The 24,179-nt window shown below is 44.7% G+C and overlaps 1 protein-coding gene across 2 annotated transcripts in view; it reads left to right on the top strand.

The window, feature by feature from the left end:
* PPME1 (protein phosphatase methylesterase 1) overlaps positions 1-23,548 on the top strand; it is a 44,811-nt gene extending 21,263 nt beyond the window's left edge. The window contains exons 2-14 of one of the 2 annotated variants that reach the window (XM_059722395.1): positions 466-560; positions 4,444-4,535; positions 6,604-6,661; positions 7,304-7,355; positions 10,705-10,859; positions 11,547-11,637; positions 12,095-12,160; positions 12,966-13,092; positions 13,971-14,100; positions 14,912-14,956; positions 15,858-15,922; positions 17,539-17,606; positions 18,457-23,548. In XM_059722395.1, coding sequence (XP_059578378.1) covers positions 466-560; positions 4,444-4,535; positions 6,604-6,661; positions 7,304-7,355; positions 10,705-10,859; positions 11,547-11,637; positions 12,095-12,160; positions 12,966-13,092; positions 13,971-14,100; positions 14,912-14,956; positions 15,858-15,922; positions 17,539-17,606; positions 18,457-18,475 — 1,063 coding nt within the window. In that variant the 3' untranslated portion in view covers positions 18,476-23,548. Of the gene's footprint in view, positions 1-465; positions 561-4,443; positions 4,536-6,603; positions 6,662-7,303; positions 7,356-10,704; positions 10,860-11,546; positions 11,638-12,094; positions 12,161-12,965; positions 13,093-13,970; positions 14,101-14,911; positions 14,957-15,857; positions 15,923-16,349; positions 16,452-17,538; positions 17,607-18,456 lie in introns of those variants that run through there. The other variant, XM_059722400.1, reaches the window with a different exon arrangement.
* The last annotated feature ends 631 nt before the right edge of the window (positions 23,549-24,179 follow it).

Raw genomic sequence — 24,179 nt, 5'->3', positions numbered from 1 at the left:
CCTTTTAATCATGGCATAAAATTAGGCCCGCATATTACTGTGTGTGAGCAGTGGAGCTTCAACTGATGTTGGTGGCAAACTTAAAAGCAAGATCAAGGCTAGAGTATGACCTCTCTGTAGTAACTAAAGTCTTTGGCTTTATCAAGTGCTGTTCAATGTTGCTTATTGGGAAAATTATTCTCATAGTTGCAGCCTCTACACTTTCTTCTCTGTTTCCTTGTTGTTTGCTCAAAAATTTGAAGGGAGGGGGAAAAAAAGGATCAGCTAATAACTATGGACCTGTAAAAGCTGTGGCTATGGGGGAATTAGTTATAAAGTATACTTCGCTTTCTGTCTTAAACTGCTTGGTAGTATAACTGTGCCTTATTAAATGTGTGTAGCCATGACCTTTTGAGGCTTTCAAAGAAACATTTTAAAATGCCTGCTCTAATTAAAAAAAAAAAAAAAAAAAATGTTATTTTTCAGCCCTGGAAGGAAGCGAGACTTTTCCCCAGTGCCGTGGAGCCAGTACTTTGAATCTATGGAAGACGTGGTGGTTGAAAATGAAACTGGCAAGGATATATCCTTTTTCAGGCTGAGTGCTTTTCAGTGTCCATGTCTAGTGGTATTATATATGCTGGAGCTTATCAAAGAGGGTGCTTTTAAAAAAAAAAAACAAATAAAACCCCCATTGATTGTTCCCCCTCTCCTTCTGCTTCTTATTTGCATTGATCATTTTCATCGTCTGAGGTAACAGCTAATGTGCCAGCTCTCGGTATATCTAGTAAGGCTGCCCTCTTGCTGCTGGTTTCTTATTTTGGTAGAGGATATAAAACAGTGTCTGCAGAGCCTGGGTAATACAGTACCTGAATGCACTAGGTTTTCACCTCTTGAAGCTCTGGAGTCGAATCCCAATATGCAAAAACAAGTTAATGATCAGTTCAGTTCTTGGTGATGAGGTGACCGTTCCTAATGCGGGTAGGTCCACATCAGCCTAGTTCACCACCTCTTACTATGGTTAATACTGTTCAGCCCAGGCTGTGATGAGATCAAAGAGGAGTTGCAGCAGAGCTGCATGAGAGAAGTGTATTCAGCATGTTTCTGGTCTAGGACAATAGATGCTATGCATGTGAGGCTCTCCATTTCATTAGCTCAAAATGTCCCTGGGCAAATCATTTCCCTGTCATGAAGGGAAACTGTACTCTTCTTGCCCTCTGGCACAATCACTTTATAGGCAAGTGATTCCTCTGCATGATTTGGGAACAAGAGAGAGAGTGCTGTTTCTAGAAAGAGAAGGAATTCAGGTATGGATTGAGAGGTTCTTGATCTTCCTCTGCACACTCCTGGAATAATGATCCTCTCTGGGTCTCCAGATATCTAAAGGCCTCTTGAGATGCTTGGGTTACTGTATTCTTGGAGCCCCTTGCCCTATTCTGCTGCCTACTCTGTACAGAACTGGCTGGCTCGAGGCTCTCCAATGAAAGCCAAGAAGTTAATTGGGCCAACTCTCAAAGAAATCCCTTGAACCATTCAGCTTCTGTGGAAACCTTCCAAAAGGAAGAGTATAAAAACATGGCTAGTTTTTTGGCCTAGAAACAAGGACCCCTGAGTTCTTTTTATCTGTTCTGGGGATAATATCCATCTCTCATGGACTCTAGTAAGCAACTAGATCATGAAGATTGGTAAAGATCTTCAAGGGCCTAGAGTGAGAGATGCTGTTGACATACAAAGTAGTGTTTCTCCCAATTGGACTTTAAAAATTAGCTTCATTTAAATGTTTCTCAAGATAAGGATTTAAATTACATAGCCATGTCCTTTAAACAGCTGCATATTTTTATGTATATATACATTAGCTGCGAAGTGAGAAAGAGAAGCAAATCCTTTCCAAACTGATTCAAAGCCAAATTTTAATTCAGAGCCTTCATGAATTCGTTCTGTAGTGCCAGAAATGTGCACGGTGCTTTAGAGTAATAAAAAGTATCATTCTGAAATCCACTCACCTAATTTGTTCATGGGCAGATCTAGGTTTTTGAAAAAAAGGAGGTGTAGATTGTATGGTGCCTCATCACATATAACACAACACACATTTTTTTTCTCCAGCTAAAAAGAAACTAGAAACTTTGCCAATAAGCCAGGGTCCCAAGGCTATATTATTCAGTTTAAGGATGAAGCAAAAACAAATGTAACTTTATTGGAATGTGCGTTATCTATGTGGCTATTTCATAAGTCCTGCATAAAATAAAGGTAAAAAGTAATCAAAAGCTGTTGTTTCATTAGTCTTGCAGTCATTAGCATTAAATGTACATGTCTCTTTCAGGTTCATAAAAAAAAATTTAGCCTTCTTGAGCATTTTAGCAGTGCATCCAGTGTTTCACTGGATGTTATTTCCACACCTGAGCTGATATTCACCTGAGTTAAGATTTCCATGCATGAATTAATGCTTTTAGCTAGAATTTAAAAACAGTCTGCAGAGCTTTGAAATGAGCTACTTTACCAGGAGGAGCTAACAGACAGCAGAATTACGGAAGAAAGGATAGCTTGATTAGTGGAACATCCAGACTCTTAAAAAAGGAGGCAAGGTCATTAACACTTATGGAATGAATAGTTTTGGAGACTGTGCAAACTCCTGGATACCAGCTAATCTTATTGCCTTGAAAGGGTTTGTCTGCTCTGGCTTGTGATATCTAGTAATGGCAAAATGTGTTCAATGAAAGAAAAGTTGGTCCCAGCAGTGCCCTGAGCATTCCCAGGTTCTACCTTCAGTGTTTCTTCTTATGAACATGATTTCTTTGATATGCAATTATTGTTTCTGTGGGAAGGATGACATTTAATCAGGATACAAGGAATACCATCATTTCTTACATAAACGCACACCTTTTCCTGAAATTCAGCCCCTCTCAAATTAAGGTACGTGTATTGGACAGGGAAAGTGATGTTCTGCCCAGGATAGAAGCACCCTGCTCTGATTCTTTCTCCACAGTGCAGCAAGTGTTGCATTACTATAGAGGCAGCTGAGGGAGTCCTTTGATTTAATGGCTCATTGTTCTTTATTCCACATATATTAACAATCATCTCTTCTGTTAATAGTCTGGATGTTCCACTAATCTAGCTAACCTTTCTTAGGGCATTTTTACGGTCTGCTCCTGGTCTCCCTCCTCCTATTTCACAGGCCTGGAAACGCTATAATTCTATGTTGAAAAAAGGTAAATTCATAAAAAAAATTACAGTTTGAAGAGTCCTCAGGAGGCCACATCTAGTCCAACCCCCTGCACAAAGCAGGACTATCTGCAACTATCTCATCCCAGCCAAGGCTTTGTCTACCTGGGTCTTAAAACCTTCCAAGGATGGAGATTCTGCAATCTCTCTGGGGAGCCTGTTCCAGTGCTTTACTACCCTCCTCATGAGAGTTTTTCCTAACATCCAACCTCAACTTCCCTTGCTGCAGCTTGAGCCCATTGCTCCTTGTCCTGTCATCTGCCACCACTGAGAACAGTCCAGCTCCATCCTCTTTCAAACCCCACTTCATTCCCCCCTCAGTCTTTTCTTCTGCAGACTAAATAAGCCCAGTTCCCTCAGCCTCTCCTCGCAGGTCATGTGCCCCAGCCCCCAAACCATTTATGTTGCCCTCCACTGGACTCTCTCCAATTTCTCTGCATCCTTTTGGGGATTGGGAAAGGGGGCGCAAACTGGACACAGTACTCCAGGTGTAGCCTCACCAGTGCCAAATAGAGGGGAAGAATCGCTTCCCTTGATCTGCTGGCATCGCTCCTACTAATGCAGCCCAGTATGCTGCTAGCCTTCTTGGCAACAAACACTGTTGGCCCCTATTTATTTTATTATTCACTGTAACCCCCTCTTCTACAGGGCTGCTGCTTAGCCAGTTGGTCCATCCTGTACAGGTGCATGGGATTGTTTTGTTCTAAGTGCAGGAATTTGCACTTGTCCTTATTGAACCTCATGAGATTTTTCTTTTGATCCAATTCTCCAATTTGTCAACGTCTTTTTGAATCCTAGCCCTACCTGTAGATCATAGATCAGTCCATAGAAACCAGTCTCCAGCAGCAGGTAGGGTTTCAGCTTTAGTTAAGTGGGGAAGGGAGGGTCAGTCAACTGAAGATTAGGCTTTGTCTCTGCCCTATGCAGCCATAACTCTGGAAGAATATTTTTTGTTTTTTACTCTGCCTCTCAAAAACCATGTGTGTTATATTCATGTTGTACATGAGAGTGTACAATATAATAGATTCTGAAGTGGGGAGATGGGTGATGAAGGAGAAGCAATTTTACAATGATGAATGATACAGTGTGAAGTGGGTTAAACTTTATTTTCAGTGGGTTTTCACAGACATGACTAAAGCTGAGCAAAAGGCAGAGTTGGGGGTCTTTGTCCACAGGTGGTAATGAAGTGCTGCCATTCATTGTTTCAAGTAATTTTGTTACAGACTACGGTCCTTAACTGTTCATACACTTTTCGAATTTACAAAAGTGGATTGGAGGGCCCGGTCTTGCTCCTGTTGCATGGAGGAGGCCATTCTGCACTCTCCTGGGCTGTGTTTACAGTAAGTCGCTGAACGTAGAAATGTAATGTACCAATGCTCTGTCTCTATCCAGGAAGGACCAAAAAAGATGAAGCCCTGTTCAGCAGAACAAACCTAATTCATAAAGATCTCTCTTTATCCTGTTATCTGCTGCTGTGCTTGACTTAAAGGGCTGGGAATCCTTATCACCATTAGCAAGTATTAGGTGAGAACTGAGCCAGCGATCTCCAGCAGTTATGACTGGAACTTACTCAACACCCATCACACTTCTGACCTGGGGTATCAGGATCTTGCTGGTCATCATCTAGCCAATTTATTGTGGCCTTTCCACAAGCAATGAGAAGACATGACCAAATGTAATCCCTGTCTGTGAAGTTTTAAGTTTCCTTTTTTTTTTTTTCTCCATCTTGAAACTTTCTTTGATGACCAGTTATGACCAGGCTGGAATGTGACCCAGAAGGACATTAAGAAACCCTGCAAGAAAGGACTTGGGGTTGTTGGTCAGAGCAGGTTTTGTGGCCTAACTTCATGCTCCTTTTCTTTTATATGGTTTCACACCAGGGTTCCAGGCTGATCTCAAATCATAGAAAATGAGGGTTAGAAGGGACCTCAGGAGGTCACATTTAGTCTAACCCCTGCTCAAAGCAGGACTAGCCTCAATTAGATCATCCCAGCCAAGACTTTGTCAACCTGGGCCTTAAAAACCTCCAAGGATGGAGAGTCCACCACCTCTAGGTAACTTGATCCAGTGCTCCACCGGGTTTTTTTTTTCCTAATCTCCAACCTAAATCTCCCTTGCTGCAACTTGAATGATCTAAATCATTGGCTTTTGGCTCCGGCAATTCTTTAGACAGTGGTACTTGTGGTCACTTTTAATATCAAGTGGGCCAGAGAAAAGGAAACAAGATTCCTTAATCAGAAGGAGCTCATTTCCAAGAGCAGTCTCACGGCCTGCTAGGACCTATCTATCTACATCGGAGAGAGGGTGGGATTCTCCTCTTCAAGTCTTACAAAGCAGCACTCTCTAACCTTTTCAGGCTGCAGGTTGGCATAGTCCAGCTCAGGTCAGAGGAAGCCTGGTGCTAGGATCTGGCCACCGCTGTGGCATTTTCCTATGGCTGCATGGGGAGAGTGGTTGCGGAACCCAGCCCATTACCAAACACTGCCAACACCCCACATCCACGAGCTAGTTCACAGGATACCAATTCCTAAGACTGACTGCCATAAGGTCTGAAGCAGTAAATCCATGCAACTCACAGTTCCTCCCATCGGTTCAGAGGCTCTTTCGCTGTCCTTTCTGCTAAGAATTTTTCAGCGAATGTTACCAGTCAATCAGTAATTGATTTTTCCAACACAAATGCTTTCTTTTCAGCACAGAACGCTGCTTAATCACCATGATGCCTGAAATAACTTATGTAAATATAGACGTCAGGAACAAGTAATGAGACATAATCTTATTGCAGTCTGGAGTTGCTTTAAAAAGCATCATTGTTTGTTACTATTCGAAAAGGGAGGGGTGAGGGGGGACATAATTTTGTGGATTTCAGCATTACTGTAAAATTCCATTCTTTTAAAGTGAAGTGACTCTGCTGCAAAGCAGCTGTTACATCTTTTTACCTACTGTGAAGCTGAAGCTAATTTTGGAACCAGTAGTGGTTTTGCAAGGAGAAGGGTGTGCCTCATGCTATTATTGTGTTTTAAGCTCTTGTTACGGATCTGAAAACAAGGTCTACTGGGAGACATGATTTCTTGTTTGTCCAGTTTGCAGTGTAGTGCTGCTGTCGATGATCTATTGAGTGATGTTAAAAAAAGAAAAAACCCCCCCTCAAACTGGTAGTTTTGCTAACATCGGAAGCGCTTCTACCAAATATTGGTGCTTCATTTTTCCCCTCCATTGTCTCGCTGTAGCTTGTCCAAGCCTGTTTCAGGAATTTTACTGACACTGAATTTTTTTTATCACCCCATCTTTGCTTCTCTTGTGTTTAAATTATTTAATGTTTTTGAAGATTTTGTTTCTCAATGAGGTGTCACTTATAATCTTTGTCCCAGTTATAATCTTGCAATTTATAATCTTTGTCCCTTCTTGCAGTCTGCGATCATTAACAGGATTCAGTGTAGGATTGTGGCTTTAGATCTCAGAGGTCATGGTAAGTTAGTTCAAAATAAAAATCAAATTTGTGTTCCAGTATGTTTTTATTTATTTTGTTTTTATATTTGCATTTACATTAAAACAGATTAATTTCCTCTCCTCCATCTCTGTCAAATTAATGGTTGCTTGAAAAATCATCATGCAAACATGGCTAGGGCAGATTGGGGGGGGGGGACTGACTGGACCCCAAAAACAGGTTCAGTAAGAAATCTAGGAACTGATGTCATGCCTCATGTAGGCATGGAGATGCCATGGCCCTGCAAGCAGTGCTCTTGTCTGATTCTTTGTGCACACTGTGATCATCAGGGTCTGATATTTCCTGGTGGGGTGGGAGATGTTTGTGAACAATTCACAGCATATGGAACTAGAGTGTTTCCACAGTCGTAAAATCAGTTGCTAATAGATGGCCTTCACATGGGTAAAAGTTGCTATTTCCCTAACTTAAAGTATTAGGGTTCATGGAACTATCCACGTTGACTCTGAAGAGGTAATATAAAATGCTATTAGTTTACCTGGCTAATATATACAGAAAAGCTTTAAACTTTACCCTGCTGTTTCAGTAAGTTCTGAGGAGGCTGAAGGTTGGCTGGTTGGTTTGTAAATCACATCTCTTTATCTTTTTGTTGGTTTTGTTTTGCAGGCGAAACCAAAGTCCGGAATCCTGAAGACCTGTCTGCAGAAACAATGGCAAAGTATGGAAAATCACATATTTATTGTAGCCTTTTGCTTATTGGCTTCTCCCAAATCTTTGCTTTCCTCTTTTTTTGCTCTGTCTCATCTAGTTTTTATCCACCTTTGATTTCTCTTTTATGAAGAGCTGTTTTGCTGCAGTCGCATAAGGAAGGCCTAGAATTTAAATGCAGTTTTGCATTGCATTCTAATTTATCCCTCTTTTAGATGTTTCTACCTCTTCCGTTTTAGAAGGTTTAAGTAAAAACAGTTTGGCCAGACATTGTATTCATAACTCCAGCAGTTGACAATGGATACTTCAGATTTGATGTGTTTTATAGATCTTGCGGCTCTGAAAAGTCCTTGGGTGGCTTAAAAGTTATTAATGTGTAAGATTTGCAGTGCAATAGGCTTATATTAGCAGTTGTCTAATTAGTTTACAGGCTCCCTCAGTTAAAGCTAATCAGCAATTTGGTATTGTTGTTTACTTATTAACATTTTTTCCATCTCTTTCCATTAAAAACACACAAAATGCTGAGTTATATCAGCTAAAGATCTTGCTTTTATATTGCCCTACTTTATATACTGTCTGGGTGTACTGTGCATAACTTAAACTAAAGAGAAAAACACTTGTCACTTTGAATAACGCTTTTTGATTCATCGTAATGCGGGTTGGTTTTCTTTCCCTTGGGTGAAGGTTGAGTGTGACTCATGGCCTATCCAGAACCATTGCATCAAGAAAATATAAAATACAGAAAATGATACTTACAGGCACAGAGAAAGCTGCTTAATCAAACTGTAGTGACTTGCTTTTGAATGCAAACCCATCTTTGGATAAGCTATAAGAAAAGCAATTTCCTACCCCTTAAAATACTGTATAATACCCACGTTTAGTGGGGAGAGATTCTCCTAACTACTGCTGAAGGACATTGTAACTGTCTGTCTTGTCTCTCACGGTTTGTTCTAAGGAGGCCATCTGTGAAATATGTGTTGACTTATTGTTCACCTTATTGCTGCTGCTTATAACTCATCAGCTCCTGAGGTGTGTGCTAGTGTCCTGAGGAGATGCCATATGTAGTGATCATTTTTCAGATCTGGAGCAGCGCTTACATAGAAACAAATAGGCTTCTCCTTTAGTTTTAAACATGCCTCGTCTCCTAGAAATGGATTGGAAAGCTATCTGCATTCACCTTTTAAATTTCAGTGCCAGCTTTTCTGTTTCATAATCCTTAAATAACTTTTTGTTCATACCTTAAATCAGCATCAGTGGTGGACATGGAGAGAAGACTAATAAATCAGTCTTGCTTGTTGGTATTTTATGCATTAGATGCAACTGGACTTCCAGATCCTCTGGCAAATACTTTCAGCCAAGATGGCCACTTTTCACTGCTTTTATTTGAATTGTAGTGTCCAAGAAATTCTTTGCTGTTCTTGTGAACAATAATTTATTATTGATTGAATAATAAATAATAATATTATAATATACAGTAATATTATTGTATTGCACTTGCAGGGACTCGCATAACTACAGTGACAAGTACAGTGTAAGAATGTTGATAAAGGGCCTTTGCAGATGTCACATTTATAGCACCATTAATGTGTTAATTAAGCCATGCATTGCAACAGGACATGCATTCAGAGAATTTTTGACCCAATAAAATCACAAACCACCCACATTTCAAGAAGAATGTAGACAGTTTGGAAAAAGTCCGGCACAGAGCAGTACAAATGTCTTGGGGGCTTGGAAGGCAAGACTTACGAAGAAAGTTTGAAAGAACTTGGATTACTTCGTTTGTAGAGGAGAAGAATGAGAGGGAATTTGATCACAGTTTTCAGATACCTGAAGGGTGATGACAGAGAGGTTGGGGATGGGTTTTTCTCCGTAGCATAAGGGACAGGACTAGGGAGTAGTGGTTTCCAGATGTAGCAGGGGAAATGAAGATTGGAAATTAGGAGGAACTTTCTGACTTTGAGGGTAGTGAAGTATTGGAGCAGGTTGACTAGAGGAGCTGTGGAATCTCCATCCTTGGAAACTTTCTAGACCAAGTTGGACAGACACTTGCCTGGGGTGGTTTAGTCAAAGAAGGCTGATCCTACCTTGAGCAGGGGGTTGGGCTAGATGACCTGGTGAGGTATCTTTCAGCCCTACTTTCCTATGATCCGAAGATGTTCCACATTAAAATGTAGAACATATTTGTGGATGGCTTGTATGGTGCCTTTAATTGAATACATGGTACGTGGTGTCCTAGATGTGGGCTACCTTAGCCAATGCTGACAATCAACTGATTGTTCACGCTGGGTCAGGACAACCTCAGGTCTAGAACCGGACCTAAGGCTGTTCAATGCTGATGCTGACAATCGGCCAGCTGTCAGCATCAGGCCAAGACAGCCCTGGGTCATGGGACTGTTGCCAGCCTGATCTCTGGGGAGTGGGTGCTCTGTGCCTGATCTTGCTGCCCAGCTGAGCTTCAGGATTGGGCACGAGCTAGCCCCAGGGTCTGGATCACAGTTGCCCCTGGCCTGATCCATGGGATTAGGCCAGAGGCAGCCCAAGGTCCCAGTCTGACCCTGGCAGTCGCACCATTGGGATCTGAAGCATTTTATGCCCCATCCCAAACATTTGCATGTCTTGCCATACTTATGTGGCATGTCAGGACATGCAGTTTTAGGGATGGGGCATAAAAGTCTTCTGATCCCAATTGCATCATTATTTTAATGTCTGCCAGGGGCCTAAGACAGTGTACTAGGTATTTTCTGGGAGTGGTATAAAGCCAGTGTGCCTGTCCCAAACAGCCTACACTCCAGAAAGAAATAATTTTTTGCCTGTTTCCTGCATTCCCAATCTGTCGGCCCTGAGGTCAGGGTTAGATTGTCTCATTGATTGAGGTTCTGAGCAGAGTGCCCTCTTTCTGACCCTGTTTTATTCTTTTATGCAGGAAAATGCATCATGTTTCCCTTGCTGGGTCCTTTTGTGTTTCAAACCCTTGGAACTGAATGGTTTAGTCTACTGTCACCTGTCAGGGCATTTAGGCAGGCCCTTGGTTATTAAGGAAAACAGTGAGTTCACTCTTAAGCTTGTGCTTGAGTGATTGCCCCCCCTCCCATACGGTGTCTGAATCGAAAGCGTGCATGATAAGATAGCAGGCTTCTGTCTCAATTAACGTTGGATTAGACGATCAAACCAAAAAGTAAAAGAGTAGCGTACAAAGAATATCACCGAGGGGAAAAAAACAGACTATGAAAACAGGGTTCAGAGTAAGGGTTTTTAGGTGGCATTTTTCCGTTCCATTCCTGTACTTCTGCTACAAATCTGCCTCAGAAATGTATCAGAGGAAAAAAAAAAGCGATGTTCTTTTTCTCTTATTTTTCTAGAGATATTGGAAATGTGGTGGAAGCTATGTATGGAGATCTGCCTCCTCCAGTCATGCTAATTGGGCACAGCATGGGCGGAGCCATTGCCGTTCACACAGCAGCATCCAATTTGGTGCCAAGTTTATTGGGCCTTTGCATGATTGATGTAGTGGAAGGTAAGTTTGCATACCCTTAGGCAGTGTCTTCTGCAGTGGTCTGTCTTCTTTCCTTAACTGCATCAGTGAGTGTAAAAAACCTTGTCTTGTTAAGGATATGAAGGGTTTTTCTTCTCTCCAGTGGCTATCCATCTTAAGTTTTAAATAATTACTATAGCCTACTCCTCTCTTTTTAGTTTTTATAGGTGGAATTTTTCCATTTGATTTTATTTGTTGTGATTGCATTGTAACATCCATTCTTGAAGCTGGATCATGGGTAGGTAGAAATCAGAATACCCTGTCATTGCATTATCATTACTGTTCAGGGCCTGGGATATTAGACCCAGTCAGTATGACATGTTAACCTCCTAATGGCAGCAGCTAAAGACATGAACTGATGCTTTTAAAGCTAACAGAGATTCTGCTTCTAGAGTTATTATGTATGTGGCCTATTAAGAATGGGGATGAGGGAAACCAACTAAGAAGTTTCCTGAACTGGAAACTAGATATGTGAAAGATGGTGTAGAGCAGTTGTGCATAGCCTGGAAATGCAAGATGAATGGTCTTAAGTTATCATAAATCCTCACATTTGTCACAGCACCCTCCTACCCACAATTGACTCTGTGTCATAAAAGGGCTTTTGAGAACCCTTGAAAGGATGTTCTCAAACAGTCTGTTTACTTGAAATGAAGATGTACTTGTTTTTAGGCACAGCCATGGACGCGCTGAACAGCATGCAGAATTTCTTGAGGAGTCGTCCCAAAACATTCAAGTCGCTTGAGAACGCAATTGAATGGAGGTAATGTGCCTGGTTGTGTTCAGACCTCCTCTTTATTCTGCTGTCAGTTCTGCAGCTGCTCTTGAAGGGAAGGGGTGGTCTTCTAAGCTCCAATCCAATGTCTTCTCACTCAGGAGACCTGGGTTTTCTGCCCGACTACCAGCACAGTACGCCCCTCTATAAAGTGGGTATAATAATATTTCCCTACCTTCTGAGACAATGTGTGAAGGTGAATTAATTTATGTTTGTGAGGTGCTTCTATCACAGTGATATGTGAATTGTAAAAGTAGATAGCTGATTTTATGCCTTAACTCTAGCCCCATGGGCAACATTCAAAAGGATTGCTGGTGGGGTGAACTGGAGAAATTATCTGGGCTGTTTCTTGTATTACTGGGTGTGGTGATAGACTGATGCATAATAATGTTACACCACATTTAGCACCTGATGCATGGTAACTTTTTTCGCTTCTTTTTCTTAGTGTGAAAAGTGGACAGATCAGAAATCTCGAATCTGCTAGAGTTTCTATGGTTGGCCAAGTCAAACAGTAGGTTCTGCCTTAAGAAAACCTGAAGGATTGTTTTTCTTTTTTTGTTATGATCTCAACTTTATAACAGGCTATAAATATGCTGAAAAATGACTTATCTTTATTTTAGTAAATGCCAGCTTCTCCTTTTGACACAGCAGGCTCTAGTTAGTAGTGATAGGAACACTAAACAATTCACAGCCATCAAAGATCCCACGACAGTTTAGTAGAGTTCTAGCCAGAAATCCATTCTGATAAAATGTTATTACCCATCGAGAATATTTAAAAAAATTATTCTAGCTACTGTTTGTGCTTGTGGCATATTTGCTTTTGGCATGTTACCAGGGCAGAGCCATTTACTCATGCAAAGCTATGTTTAAACAAACACTGTTATTTGGACACCCCTTCAGAAATTTAACCTCTGAATTCTTTCTGCCAATTCAAATAAGTGTAGCCTTTTTACTTCCCATTTTACTGCTGGTCTGTACTGTGAAATGCTTGTCTGTTGCTTTCTGGATATGGGGGGGGGGGGTTGGTAGCGATTAATCTGTTTTCTGCGTTGTAACCAATGATGCTTACAAAAGGAATTAGATGTGTCCAGTGTTTTTTGTTTTTTTTTATCCCACTGTGTTATAAGGAAGCTGATTTTGCTTGCATGACTTGACCCCTACCCCCATCTTTACCTGACTGATTCTCAGGTCAGCCATGTCCCCTGGAGCTCTCAGTGGTGTATTTTCTGTATCTTACTGGTGTGGCTCATTTCTCTTAAAATCCTTAGTCTTTTTCAAAACAGAAAAATGCTCAGTTTCTGCTCCTGTTTTACCAGGTGTGAAGGGGCTGCCAGTCCCGAGGGCCCCAAAACCATAGTGGAGGGGATAATAGAGGAGGAGGAAGAGGAAGATGAGGAAGGAGGAGGATCTGTTAATAAACGGAAGAAGGAAGATGACACAGAGGTAGGCATTTCTCTCTTTATACTTGAATATAATTCACATCTTTGTTTGTCTCCATCTTAAGGATATCTGGAGACTATAGGGAGCAAGAAGACAGCCATGGGGGTCAGCCAAGAGCGTGCCCTCCAGGGGGACATATAGAAGTTATCCCCAAAAGAGTAACTAGCCTTACTGTAAACAGAAGCAACTGCAGTGACATTTTGGCTTGTACCAGGGCTTTTACTTTGTCTTGCTCTTGTGCAGTTGATTACACCTTGAGTTATCCCTTGATGGTATTTCCAGATATTCATGGGCTTGGTCCAGAAGAGGACTTCTCTCCTGAAGGAGGAAGGTTCCTAACAACCTGTTTTAAAGAGTTGCTCATGCTTTGTCTCAACTGTGTTTCTGCATCTTATAAAGGCCTCGCTGTTCCTCACAGGGGAATTTGGACCACCATGATCTAATCATCCTAGTCCATTGGGTGAAACCATTTTACAGCGTATTACAGCTTTGCACCAGGTGCCCGTATCTCGCCCAGGCTTTGTTGAGGGACAGGTCCCAGAGTTCTGCGTGTGTATCTCTTTTCTAGGACAAAACAGCCCTGGAAGCTCCAGGCTCCCCTTGCTTTCTGCGTTAGAGGCAACATGCACGGACTTCTTGCTCGTTTCCCCAGTTAACATGCTGCAGCTGTGTTGTGGAGGAAGCATGCTTAGGAATGAGAGAGGCCAGTTGGTGATGCTGTCCCATTAGCCTCACTTGTGGTGGACAAGCCAATGTTAGCTGTCAGCATTTGTCTCAGTGCTCACTTTTTTTTTTCCCTAGAGGGCACTCAGCTACATTTATTCTGCACAGGTTGCTGTCAGTGGAATGCTAACACTGAGCTCTTTGCGTTTCCCCTGCAGACTAAGAAGGAGCACCCGTACACATGGCGAATTGAACTGTCGAAAACAGAAAAGTACTGGGATGGGTGGTTTAGGGGATTATCTAACCTCTTCCTCGGTTGTCCTACTCCAAAGCTGTTGCTTTTAGCAGGTAGGTGCCTCCCTCTTTCAAGTGAGTGAGAGCTGCTTTATTTGAAATGTGGTTTAAAACAGGGCTGTCCTGCTGGCATGCAGCCTGTGAGGTGTTAACTTGCAGCCTCTGGGCTCCTGGTGTGGGGAGGGGATTTGGGTCCCCAGCCCCTCTGGAAGTATGGACAGCCGTGGTTTGAAGTAATCATTCCCTGTGGCTGCGTTCAGCTGTTTAGAGGAGAGGAGGGTGAACCTGTAGGTAAAACTCTGGCCTGGGGTAGTTGGCCTAGCTTCTATTCTTGCCTCTACATTCCTGGAGAGACCTTGGAAAAGTCCATTGAGACCTTTTGTTTCTCTTTTTACAACGTACAAGGGGAGACTTATTTATACCAGATGCTCTGGCCTCCAGGAAGGTGGTTTGGTTGTATGTTTAAGGTAATGTTTCAGAACAGGACTGAAGCACAGCTTGTTGCCCAGGGCCCAGTACTAGTATCTTTTTTTACTGTAGATCAGGGCTGGATTCAAACTTGTGACCCAAAAGTGAAAGAGTCCACACTCAGTGGCCTGGGATAGGGAAGACTGAATCCAACCATGTTAGGTGCCCTTTTTAGAGGTACGGCTGGAAGGGTGAATGAATGATCCCTCAGTCTCCAGCATGGATCCTCTCCTGTCCCTTTACTATCTATCCTACTAAGCAGTAAAGTGTTCCAGTGGGTGCCAGCATGCTGTTTCCATCCCATTTTTCACACCAAACACCCTTTGCAAAACCTTAGAGCCTGACTAGACATGCTTTCCCTGGCTTCTGCCCAAAGCATTTGTTTGTTTTATTCCAGGCGTTGACAGGCTGGATAAAGACCTAACAATTGGACAGATGCAAGGTAAATACTGAGCAGTGCTGTAATGCTTTTTTGGATGATTGCTTGTTGCTGTGGCTGAAAACGTTAGGGAGGGTGTCTGGAACGATCCTCAACGGGAGCAGTCTGTATTGAGACAAATGAGTATTAACGAACTTAATTAACCCCCAGAGTACCAGTGCAGTCCCTAGTGATTGCATGCTAATGGGAGACAAAGGAGCTGAGATCTCTCTGGTTCTCTGGCAGGGCTGTCTCTTTTGCTCAGCTTTTAAATGTTTCAAATGATGAGGTTTCATCCCCAGTCTTAGATCACAAAATGAGTGCTACATCCTGCCATTAGGAAGCTTTTGCTGATTCTTATGTGTCATCCCATTGCTCCTACTTGATACCAATTGAAACTAATCCTCTCCTTCTCTGGTGCTGACGAAATGTCAAGTCATGGTTGACTGTCAGCTCAAGTCCCCAATCACTGGCTTCTTTGGAACTCTGGTACTGGAAGATCATGGCATGGTAGGTCTGACGGTCGCCTTCCTCCTAGGAAGGTGGAACCACCTTCAATTCAAAGTGCTCAGAGATGATTAGTTACCTTCCTGCTCCCTGGAGAGCGTTTTAGTTTGATCATGCAGGATCCATGAATGAAGAAGCCAGTTCTTGCCCCATGGTGAAACTGCCCACTCTGTACATCTTGCTGTTCGACATCTGATGTCAAATGCAACTTCCCCCAGCAGCTAGATGCACACAGCGAGGCTTAGTTATAAAGTATTTAACTATATAGATGGAACATTCATAAAAACATAGAGTGTTTTCATTCCCAGCATGGGATTTATATGGGCTTCTGTATTCCCATGTAGCATCTACCCCAGTTGCTGCTAGTGAGGAATGAGTCTAGTTAAAAGCAGCTCCCCTGACTTTCTTTGTTCTGTAGGAAAGTTTCAGATGCAAGTTCTCCCCCAGTGTGGCCATGCAGTCCATGAGGATGCTCCGGACAAGGTGAGCTCCAAAGCCCTGCAAGCCATCTGGGCTCTGGCACGTTCTAGTTTGGTGCAAAAGGGGTCTGTTGCTTTTATGCAGCTGACTTCCTGTTACTTGGATCATTGCTCCTCAGCCTCTAGGCACTCTCCACAACTCTTCTGAATTTAGCAGTGCTATGGTTGAGAATCACTGCACTGGAATCTGAATTCAGAAAATTTATGGGAGCAACTTTGAGGCTAAAAATGTTGAGAACTACTGATCTGGCTGATGTCAGGTGAAGGTGGTGGGGCAGTACCTCACTCTGCTTTGCCCCACTCTCTCCACCCTGTGCCTTCCCCTGGCCTGAGGGCACAAAGGTGGCACCTGCTACTGAAGTTGCTCCTCTGGATATTGTCAGCTGGTATGTGGAGCCATCTACCTCTGTGTCCCTTTCCTCTGGCCCCAGGAGCATGGGATGAGCCAGGCTGAAAGACATGGCCCTGTCTGCCCCCACCCACGGCTGAACATGCAGTTAGGAGTCCTAGGAGGGTGAGTCCCCAGAGGAGTAGCCATGGGTGCCTCTGGTTTGCAGGAGGCTGGGGCAGGTGCGCAGCGCTGGATACAGGAAGGAGGGGGCTTACCTCACACATGGGCCAGACACTGCGGCACCCTTACAGGGATCTTGAGAAACACCAGTTGAGAATCACTTGCATAGATTTTCAAGGCTACACCATAACTGCCAGGGAGCCTGCTTATTCACGTGGCACTTTTGGCTGCTTTTCAGAGATGAGATGGTCAAAGACACTTTTTCTTAGAGACCCAGGTCCCACCTACACTACAGCTGTAGCTGTGTCAAGGCCAAAGGGTGGCGGGACTGACTACAGTATATAGTAGCTAGGGTGTGACATGATCATAGGCTTTTCCCCTCCCTTGGCTCTTTTATCTTCCCCCGCCCCAGCCCTCACCGCCTCCAGTGCAGGCTTCTGCTCTTAGCATTGGTTGTCAGGTGATCAAAGCTGGGTGGTTCGTGTTTTTGGAGAAGCTGATATAAATAGTATCAGCAGTTGTGGGTTTTTTTTATACTGCCAAAGCACAGTGGCTCTTTGGTATCCTGCTTACATGGTGCTGAGGGGTAGTGGCCAGAGCACACAGTTCCCAGCTCCCCTCTACCACTGCCTTCCCACATGGCCTTGATTCATTTAACTTCTGTGCACCCCAGTCTGCCCCGTTCCCACTCACAATGAGATGTTTGGAAGAAACATCATTATTAAAGTGCAAACTAAAGGCCATGTATTATTACTGCCATCAATCTGATGCCCTCAGTTGCTGCTTAAAGGCATGCTGATTTAACTAACAGTTCTGCCTGACTCTGTACCTGCTGGAGAGAGAAATCATGCCATAGGATTACTGACACCAAAGGAGATGGTGAAAACTGTTCTGTTTTCCTTTGTATTTGACCGCATAGGGCTGTATAGTCAGTGCCTCTGTCTTTGTGGTCTAATACAGTAATTTCCCTTCTCTTCTGTGTGGCAGTTCTGTACAGAAATGTTGGAAAAACTGTTTATAGAAAGAAGCCTGATTTGGCAGGTGACTTGTGTGTGGAACAGCTAGAGCTTCAAGTTGACTGAATTGTGACTTCTTTCCCCCACCTTCAGGTTGCTGAAGCTGTCGCAACTTTCTTGATCCGGCACAGGTTTACAGAACCAATTGGTGGATTCCAGTGGTAAGGATCTATGGGGGTTAGGGCTGTGCAGTCTTCTTCCTTTCCCCTACTGGAAGTCTTGCTTTTTCTGTGTACACTTTGGCACAGCAGAGGACTGAGATCGAGGTGATGGGAAGTAAGAGTTGGCCAAGAGCTTTTATGTAACGCTGCAAGCAGTATGTAAACCTACAGCCTACAGCTTAAACCACAGGTGGTGCTGTATGGATGTGAAAATTCCTTTGTCTCAACTTTTCATCTACTAAATTATTAATTGGACTAACAGAGCATTTAATTTTGGAGGTGAGGGAAGCTACAAGCCTGACCAAGTCTTGCGTAGTGAGGAAGCATATCCCCATCACTGTATCTGGGCCCCATCATTTGCCTCCTTTCAAGGTACTTGATCCGAGAATGCCTCCAAAATGCCACTCTGGTGTTTGCTCTTAATCACGGCAGGACATGATTTGCTGCGTGTGTCCTCTGGTAGGCAACCCTAGCAAAAACACCTCATTAAGAGTCTAAGAAGCAAAATAAGCAGCTTTAACTTATGCTCTGTTCCTTATAGTAATCTCATTTCCTTCTCCCCGCCATGAATTGCAAGAAAGCAAGGCAATTTTTTTTTTTTGCCAGGGTGATGGATGTGAGAAATGGGTAAATTGCTACACTTACAGCAGTTCATAGCTGCCAGCTATATAGAGCAGGGTAAAACCAGTGACAGAGCACTGCATATCAGAGCGATGTTTCCTGTGTAGATCCAGTGTACATGATAGATCCTTTGTGTTCATTTTACACTCACTTGTGAGTGATTTTGGTGGGGTGGATCTTGAGGTCTGGGATTTAATGCTTTACTGTTCTTCTCTCCTTTCCCTCCCAGTGTGTTTCCTGCCTGTTAATACCCTGACATTCTCCAGCACTGAGCTCCGTTGTAAATAAACTGCACCAGAGGCCACTGTGACGTATCCATACCCTTTCCATCCACCCAGTTCAGCAATGATGAGAAATTGGTGTGAGATTCATTCTGTAGAACTAGTTTCTCCGAAGCGTGTCAATGGCTAGGAGTGTCCTTGCCAGGAGGCAGCTCATACCCAAGACCTTGCGAGGCGTGTTCTGTCTCTGGGAAGTGGGCTGCGCTCTGCTGCTGCAAGGAAAGGTGACCTGACATCCCAATTGGTACAGCATCTCTCTTCTCTCCATGAACTCTCAGGCTTTGTTGAACAGTCATGTTGAAATGCCCCCTGGGATGGCTTTGGTTTTATGTGGACAGACCTTGAAGGGCGTCACATCAAATCCAAAGGCTTCCCACATTCCTCTGGAGCCATCACTGAAATGCCCCCTTGGATGGCTTTGGTTTTTTGTTTCCTTTTTAAGCATGTAAAGAGCCAGCTTCTTCAAGAGCTGAGGGTTTCCTTTTACCAAGGCCAGTCTTAAGATAAAGATGGGGGTGGGGGTGTCTTTTGGACTGAGTTTCCCTTCCTTTTGAGTTCTGCTGCAGGCAGCACTGTGGATGTGGGACCTTGACGACCCCGCCTCCCTCTGCACTTTCATTTCACTCCTAGGTTCTCTGGGGAAGGAAATGGCCTCTGTAACTCATTCTCTGACAGACACTCATGGAGCAGTGGCTGTGGGCTGCTTTATATATAGGGGAAGGCAAAACAGGACCAGTAATTTGTGATCTGCCACGGACAGACTAAAACCCGTTTTCTGCCTGAGGAGTTTCTGCTTTGTTATTGCATGTAACTGAGTAGAGGCTGGGGCCCTAGGCACCTTTTGGAGGAGAAGATGCAGAGGGGGCAGTGGATGGGCTGCTGAGCTGGGGCTGGGGGTTAAATCACACTGCCACTCTGCTGCTGGGGCCTGAGCAGCTGTTTGCCATGTGTGCGTGCATGTGTGGCCCTGCAGAGCGTGTTGTGGGGGAATTGCTCTTTGCTGGATGTTCGTTAGCACCATCAATCCGCTTCTGTGTTTCCTTTGTAAATGCAGTAGCTGAACAGAGCACTTGTCTTCCAGGTGCAGAGCGGCCTGGATTGGCTTGAATTCTTCTCTTCTCGGAAATCCCTTGGAAGCAATAGACATGGGGTACCAGGAGCCTTTTGTCACATGGGCATCCTTGGGCTAATAAGAGAGGTCATTGATCCTTAACCCTTTCATGCTGGGGGGGGCAAACACTCTTCCAGTGACACTGCACAGCAGTGTAAATCTATTGATGCCCTCTGTGATAGCTGGCTGCCAATGTTTCCTGGGATGAGAACCATAATAAACCCTTTTGCATTTGTAAGATGCTGGTCAGGGCAAGGGCAGGTGGCTCGAAGAGCAGGTAGCACTCAGTGGCACGTGGGAGGACTTCTGCTCCCTTCCTCCCACTGGCTGTGTGAGCACTGGACTCATTAGCTGTGCCCTCACTGGGCCCCCTGCACACATCTGAGCACAAAATCTCTGGACTTGAAGCTGGGCTGTCCCGTTCCAGCTGGGCTCTGCATTTTCTGCATACTTCAGCTGCTTAGGCTCAGGTACTAAAAAGCAATTTTGAATTCCCTGTCTTGGCATCCCTCCCCCCCAGTGCTGGCTACACAGTTCTGCTTCTCGGTTAGTAACACCCCCCAGCCTGGTCCATTCTGACTTTGGCTCCTCGGGAGTATCATGGTTACCCATCACTTGGAATCTGTTTCAGCTAAAAAGCAAGCTTTCCTTTCACCCATGCCTGTAGCTCAGTCTTGCAAGATTCTCTTCAGAGGGCTATAGTTGCCTGGTCCTTGGCAAGGGCAGGAAGTAAAGCCATTGCCATGGGGTGCTGACCAGAGGTCTTGACTCATGAAGCCTGTGCCTGATTGCAAGCTTGCAAACAGTCTGGTTCATGCATGTGCCCAGATACCTTGTGGAATCTGGTCCTGGGTGATTACAGCAGCCACAGTCAGGGAACCCCACATTCACCTCTAGTGCTGGCCTCTCCACTCAAGCTTTTGAGAAGACAAAATCCTTTCCATTTAGCCCTTCCCTTAGGCACCACATGAGAAGCGAGTGACTTTGTCTCCAAGCACTGTGCCATTGACTCCCAGAAGTATTGTTTGTTGTTGCATCCTGACCGTAGTGATGAAAAATAAATACTTCCCAGCCTCTTGTGGAGCTCTCCAAGCTCTGACTTGCGGCAGTGCACGTCCTCGCTGGCATCTGAACCAAGCTGATGAAAAACAGACTCCTGCCTTCATCACTGTGGCATGGGGGTGGATTATTTTTTGAAGATTTGGGAGAACTCAATGAATTCTTGTGAGCCTGCTGTGGCACGAAGAAACCTTGCTGCGATTTTCTTAGCGACATTCTGCAATAAGCCGTAAACGCGTCACTACTACAAATGGAGGTGTATTGTGATCAGATAAAAATGCAAACTGCAGGGAAAGATACTGCACAGTGACAAAAGGAAAATAGCTCTCTCAGCTGGGAAGCTGATTAAACGGGGAGGGGGATCAGGGAAATCTCTCTCACCTGCAGTCTTGTACTCTCACAACAAAGATTCCAATTCCTGTATTAACAGCAGGTATCAGAGGATGGGTATGCTGATGAAAAGTACCATTTTTATATTGCATTTTTTCTTAAGCAATCTCCCTTGTCTCTCCAACTAGTGTTAGATAAAACATCAATAAAACATTTAACAAAGGAAAAATTGGCTTGTGGGAAGCAAAAGATAGGGGGTCTGGTTAATTTAATATTTTTTTTCCAAAGTCAAACTTTAATAAATCAAGACCAATTTTGCCAACTCCCAGGTTCCTTGAACCAAATTGAAGAGGCTAAGTGACATGTTGGTCCCCGTATCACTGGACCGATTAAACAAGTCATCCTGCTCTTGCAGCAAGGTGCAGTTTTGTTTTGTTCCTGAGAATACAGAGCTCGATGGAGCTCACTTGTACAATGTGCAGCAGTCACTTTAATCTGGCGTTTGGAAATACTGGTGTTTTATGAAAGCTGAACCTCCCATTGATGTTGTTTGTTGCTTGTTGAATTGCGTTGCCGTATGACGCTTGCTGTTCTGTTCAAGGCTTGTCTCTGCCTTTTCCACTCAACCTGGCCTGGTCACCCACTTCGACACCATGGAAGGGGATCAGACCTGAGCCAGCTCAAATGTTCCTGTCCATTGTACTGTTCTGGGCGGCTTTTATAAGAATCAAGTGCTACAGTGCAGATCTAGAGCACAGTGGCATGCAGTGACCATGGAAACTGCTAGCAGGAGGACCAGCAAAGCAGGTCAGACTTGCTTTAAGTATGGCCTGTTTGGGGAATATTGGCAGTGGTAATTGCCATGGCTCCAGAAGCAGCAGCAATTAACACTGCTACTGATTTTCTGGACCCGTAGCAAGCTCCACATGCCGTACTGGGCACATGCACCCAGATGAGCTCTAGCCACAGCAGGTTTGCATTTGCTTTTGCTTTGCAAAGCTGAGCTCAACTCAGAAAGCTAAGGGGTTGGCTCGGGGGTGCCAACCCTGCCAACCCCCTGGTTTTGCCAATGATGCTTGTGTTAGCGGGAGTGAAATTGCTGCTGTCTGCTCTCTGTTTGGCCCCTGGGAACTGACCCAGTTCTTTGTCCCTCTCCTGCATCAAGTTGAGAACCTCAGTAGTTGGGCTAAAAGTTGAACTGGGGCATTACAGAATAATCTGCCCCCTCACCTCCTTCTGGGTCACCCCAGGGTGGCATTGGAGCACAGTATCCTGGCAGGATGGGGAATGCTTGTCCCTGTGCTAGTCTGCATGCTTTTGACACCCCCCGAGCAGAGCAGCAGGATCAGGAATTGCCATTTGAGGCTGTTCTGGTTCATTGGAGCATGCAGTGAGCACGTCCTCTGGTGACATCACCGCTCCTGTGGCTTTAAATAGATGCTTTTAGAGATCAGAGGAAAGCACCAAGTGAATTCAGGGGTGGGAAAGAATTGAACCAATGCACGTGCTGAATCCTGCCCACAGACTGACTGGGCGGGGGGAGGGGGGCGATCAGCACGTTGCTTCTTGCTCTGGTCCACTGTCGCCTTACACTGTTTCTAATGCAAATCAAAAAGCTCTGGGGGAGAGGGCTGCAGATTCTCAAAAGCATCGAACCCTAAACACCCTCCCCATTGTGTTCAGGTGGCTCTGAGCACTCCTGATGATCTGGCACTTTGGTGTTTTATTCACATAAGGCCAAAATGAGCATAGGTTTGTCAGGGATGATTGTGACCTTGGGCTTGCCATGGCCTACCCCATCCATCTCCCTGAGCCGGGTGCCCCACTGTTGAGCCACAGCTATCCCTCTTCTGCACACCAAGCTGCCTCTCTCGGTGGGATCTCCCACCTGGTCTGAGCTGTTCGCCATTCCCCAGCACGGTTTACACTGCCTGTGTAGCCCCCCAGCCTGCGGGACACTTAGCTCGTGGCTATTCTGATGAACCCGAGTGTCAAGTGCATGCGGTTGAGAGTAGGAGTAGATCTCTGCCCTCTTATCACGTACTGTAATTTGAAAAGGAAACTGTGTGTATATATATCTACTGATTTCCCCTGAGGCTGTGCTCAGCGCCCTCTTTGTCCCTGTACCAGCTTCGTTCTGTTAGGATCTTGTTCGGTGTCCATTCCTCCGGCGTACCAACAATAAAGCATTTGTGAAAAGCCCTCAGGCACCACCTCCTCCTTTCCCTCGAGCCGTCGGATTTTCGTCTCTGTGTCCACGGCCGAAGAGGCGGCAGACATGCCCCTGTGCGCAGCCTCTCGTGGCTTGTAACCAACCTGCTGGATCTTTTCTTCGTGACCCCTGGGCGTCTCTTGTGTTCTCCGATGTTCTGAGTTTCCTTCTCTCTCCAGGATCCAGTGGGGGCAGGGATGCGTCTGGGAGGGAAATCGATTTTTCTGCATAATTTGTGCTTCCCTTCCCCTCCCCCCGATTGTTCATGCCACCTGTATAGAAACATCTGAAAGTAATAAACATGGCTCTCTGGCTGTTAATAACCTGGGCTGCGATATGTTGACTGGTCTGTCTCCCGCCTCCAGTCCAAGCGATCATGAGCGGTGCTGAGCTTAAGTGATTACCCATTTCACAGGTAAGGGCAAGGTACTGAGAGCCCAATTGCGGCAGGGGAGCAAAGAACAGCCCTGAATTCTGCCACTTACTGTTGTGGGTGCACAAGGATGAAGTCTGGACTCGTGGAAGGTGAAACGTGCTTGCTGGAGCTAGCAGCGAACGCTAAGATTTATACACAACGAAGAGAGGCCAGAGTTAGTAGTGCTCGGCTACCAGGAGAACCCGGCTGGACCCCGTGCGAAAGACTTCTGCGGTTCCTGGCATGTCCTCCTTTCAGAATGAGCGGCTCCTAGGAGCGCTTGTATGCCGTGTCGTCACTCGGGATGCTCGTTGCTAAGACAGCTGGAGCCACATCCCTTGTGCTGCCGTAAGGTGAGCTGCCTCCATCCTTTCACAGTAAACAAGAGATTGTCCCAGGGGATTGTGGGAAGGGACTGGAGGACCGACACCACCCCTGATTTAGCTTGCATCCTTTCTGGCAAGTGACTCAAAAGAGCCAGGTTCATGTGGACTGACAGTACCATTAGACTCGGCTGATAGTAGGTATGGGTGTAGGACGAGCA

Source organism: Alligator mississippiensis, chromosome 1 (genome assembly GCF_030867095.1).
Source record: "Alligator mississippiensis isolate rAllMis1 chromosome 1, rAllMis1, whole genome shotgun sequence".
Classification (NCBI taxonomy): domain Eukaryota; kingdom Metazoa; phylum Chordata; order Crocodylia; family Alligatoridae; genus Alligator; species Alligator mississippiensis.
This window is presented reverse-complemented; position numbering and strand designations above follow the sequence as displayed.